Raw genomic sequence first — 3,026 nt, 5'->3', positions numbered from 1 at the left:
TATTTATATTTATTTATTTATATTTATTTATTTATATTTATTTATTTATATTTATTTATATTTATTTATATTTATTTGTTTATTTACTTATATTTATATATGTGTGATCAGGCAAAGGAAGCTCCATGTATAGTTGAGTGAACTTCTTTTGTTTTTTAGTGGTATATTAAACACACCCGTAAACCCTAAACCCTAAACCCTAAACCCTAAACCCTAGCCCCTCATCCCTCAGCTGTATCTAACATCAAAGACAACACCCTGGATGTTGTTTTGCTTCTGCTGCCCTTTTTCTTCCTTAGCTGCTGCTGCTGCTGCTGCTGCTGCTACTACTACTACTACTACTACTACTGCTACTACTACTACTACTACTACTACTACTACTACTACTACTGCTGCTGCTGCTGCTGCTGCTGCTACTGTTGCTGCTGCTGTTTCTGTTTGTGTGTGTTTTGTTTTTGTTAGGGTTTGTCTCTAGGGTTTAGCTGCATGCTCTTACGGGTTATCTTTAGGTAGCAGTCCATAGTTAAGGAGGAGGGTGGGGTTGTCGAGTTTACTTCCAAAAGAAATTGAAATGCATTCATCTTTTTTAATATCTCTCAGCGCAACGAGCTGTACAGACACCCCATTGGTCCTGCATGCGTTGCTGTGCTTGCCATCAACTCCTGCTGCTGCTCCTGCTGCTGCTGCTGCTGCTGCTGTTGTTGTTGTTGTTTTTGTTTTTGTTGTGCTGCTGCAGCTGCTGCTGCTCTCGGATTTCAACTTAAGCCTAGCATTGGGGCTGTGTGTTGCATGCACACACATATCGACGAGGGGAACGAAAGCACAGCCGTCTGCTGGTAGTCTGAGTGCTTTGCTGTTTGCTGTTGCATGCGCTGCAACAAGCCGTTTGAATAGCTGTGAATTCTCTGCTGAAGGGGACTGGGGGGCCCCCCCAGGGGCCCCCCTGGGGGCCCCTGGGGGCCCCCCCACCTGGAACAAGTGGCCGTGAGAACGCAACGAGGTGTACAGACACTGCAGACGAGCGAATACCGCATGCATGATTGGATGCCTCAGCGCCCGCAGTTCTTCAGAATTCCAGAAAAGAGGAATTGAGGGGTTTGGTGGCGGCAGAAGCTGCATGTATAAGAGCCAGCCTTGAAGCAAAGAAGATGAATGAGAAAAAAAAGAAGAATTTAGTGGAGATGTGCTGCGGAGGATATTTGTATCCTTGGCGGCAAACAACTCCTGAAATGCAGCCAAAAGGAATGACAAGCGCACCGTTGCATCTGTCTTTCTCTCGCCGAAGCAGAGAGAAAGCAAACCCCCATCAGAAGCATCCAGCTCCTTCTCTGCTCGCGAGAAAGCCGGTTGGTTTGATGCTGAATTCTCTTCGTTGCTGGGGGTGTTTCTCCTCTCACCAACGACGCGGGTATGGAGCTGCTCAAGGATTTCAGAAGTAAAGTGTAGAGAGGATGGAATAGATGCAATGACAGAGCCACGAGGATACTGACGCTGTGCTGTGAGATATCTTTCTGTTCTCTTCTCTTCTCCGCCGAAAGTTTCATATTCAGAGTCGTCGTGGTGCCTGAGTGCAAGTCCTTCAATATCGAGATCAGCTCCGTTGCATGCAAGCCATTTCTTCAGTTTCAAGAAAAGTAAATCAACAGATTCCCCAGATTCCCTGGGTTTCTCCTCAGCTGGCGTCGATACACCTGAACACGCTCCGCTGTGCACGCTGCGGAGCCGCAGAGTTGAACGGCCAAGAGAGGCATTTGCATGTGATGCTGGGGGCCGAAACTGAAAAGAAAGAAAGGAATGATGGCTGCTTGGAGGTGTAGATATAGCCAGAACTGATGAGGTATTCAGGGTGAGCAGACACCCGATGAATGCAAACCAGAAACGAGAATTCATGTTTTTCAGAAACCGATGATCGTCGAGCTCTTCACCGCATATTTATTCAAAAATTCATGAACAATTTCGACTCAATTTGTTTATTTCATTTCCTTTTTTATGATGTTTCCGCTAATTTCCGCCGGATTCCTCTTCTTGGTGGTGATGAGAGCTTGGGGGGCCTGGCCACCACCTGCTATGACTGCGGCGACCATTGAGTGAAAGCCCGCTATCTAGAGGTTTTTAAAAGAAAAAGAAGAAAATATAATATTCAAATTCATAAATTTAGAGAAATTTTGAACGAAAAACAAATAAAATCGATGCATAACGATGCATGCTGCATGCGGCCACCACACACAGGTACATCTCATACATGAACGAGTCGAGAGGCTGCCATTCATGTTTTTTTTTTTTGCATTTTTTTGAATTATTTTTGTATTTATTTATAATATTTTGTTTGAAATATAAATTGAATGAAAATTTTTTGAAAATTTTTGTTTTTCAGTTCAAGTTTCCCTGTTTTTTTCGCCGTGAAAATGCCGAATTCTTTGGAGGAAACCGCGAAATCATTTCAGAATAAATTTGAAGAAATGATAAAAGAAATTACAATAAATTCATTACCGATGCAGAAAAAGGCATTTCAATGCTGTGTTTCTTGTTTTGATACTCACAAAAAAAACCCAGAAAAAATAGCCGAGTGTATGAGTCAGTGCCACGAACAAAGCCAAAATTTCAATAAAATTTTACAAAGAGAAATAGAAGGATTACAAACAAGTATAGAAAGCTGTCAGAAAGTAAGTTATTTAAACCTTTTTCTTCTTTTTTTTTTTGTTTTTCGTTGATTCTCTCTTTATTCTTCGCTTTCTATCGGTGTATATACCCCATATACACCCTCTTTACTCTTTTTGTTTATTTATTTGTGTTCTTCTTTCTTAGTATATGTTAATATCATCACTTTATACATTTCTTTTTCTTTTTCTTTTTCTTTGGTTTTCTGTTTTATACTGCTGCTGTATGATAATATATTTGTATGCATGCTGCTTGTATTTGTATTATCTTTATTTTTATAATTATTATTTATTCACATTTATTATTTTTTATTTAATTTCTTCTTTTTATTAATATTATTAATACTACTGCGACTTAATATATTATTG

The 3,026-nt window shown here is 40.4% G+C and overlaps 1 protein-coding gene across 1 annotated transcript; it reads right to left on the bottom strand.

Moving 5' to 3' along the window:
- Nucleotides 1-492: 492 nt before the first annotated feature.
- Nucleotides 493-1,890, bottom strand: EMH_0044730 (uncharacterized protein; the record flags this gene model as incomplete). Its single annotated transcript, XM_013495998.1, has 1 exon — nt 493-1,890. One exon carries the CDS (start codon nt 1,888-1,890, stop codon nt 493-495), a length of 1,398 nt encoding a protein of 465 aa, XP_013351452.1.
- Between the last annotated feature and the right edge of the window lie 1,136 nt (nt 1,891-3,026).

The sequence above is a fragment of the Eimeria mitis genome, genomic scaffold (assembly GCF_000499745.2).
Source record: "Eimeria mitis Houghton genomic scaffold, Emh_scaff1863, whole genome shotgun sequence".
NCBI classification, from domain to species: Eukaryota; Apicomplexa; class Conoidasida; order Eucoccidiorida; family Eimeriidae; genus Eimeria; species Eimeria mitis.
The sequence above is the reverse complement of the archived record's forward strand: the minus strand, read 5'-3'. Positions and strand labels throughout refer to the sequence as shown.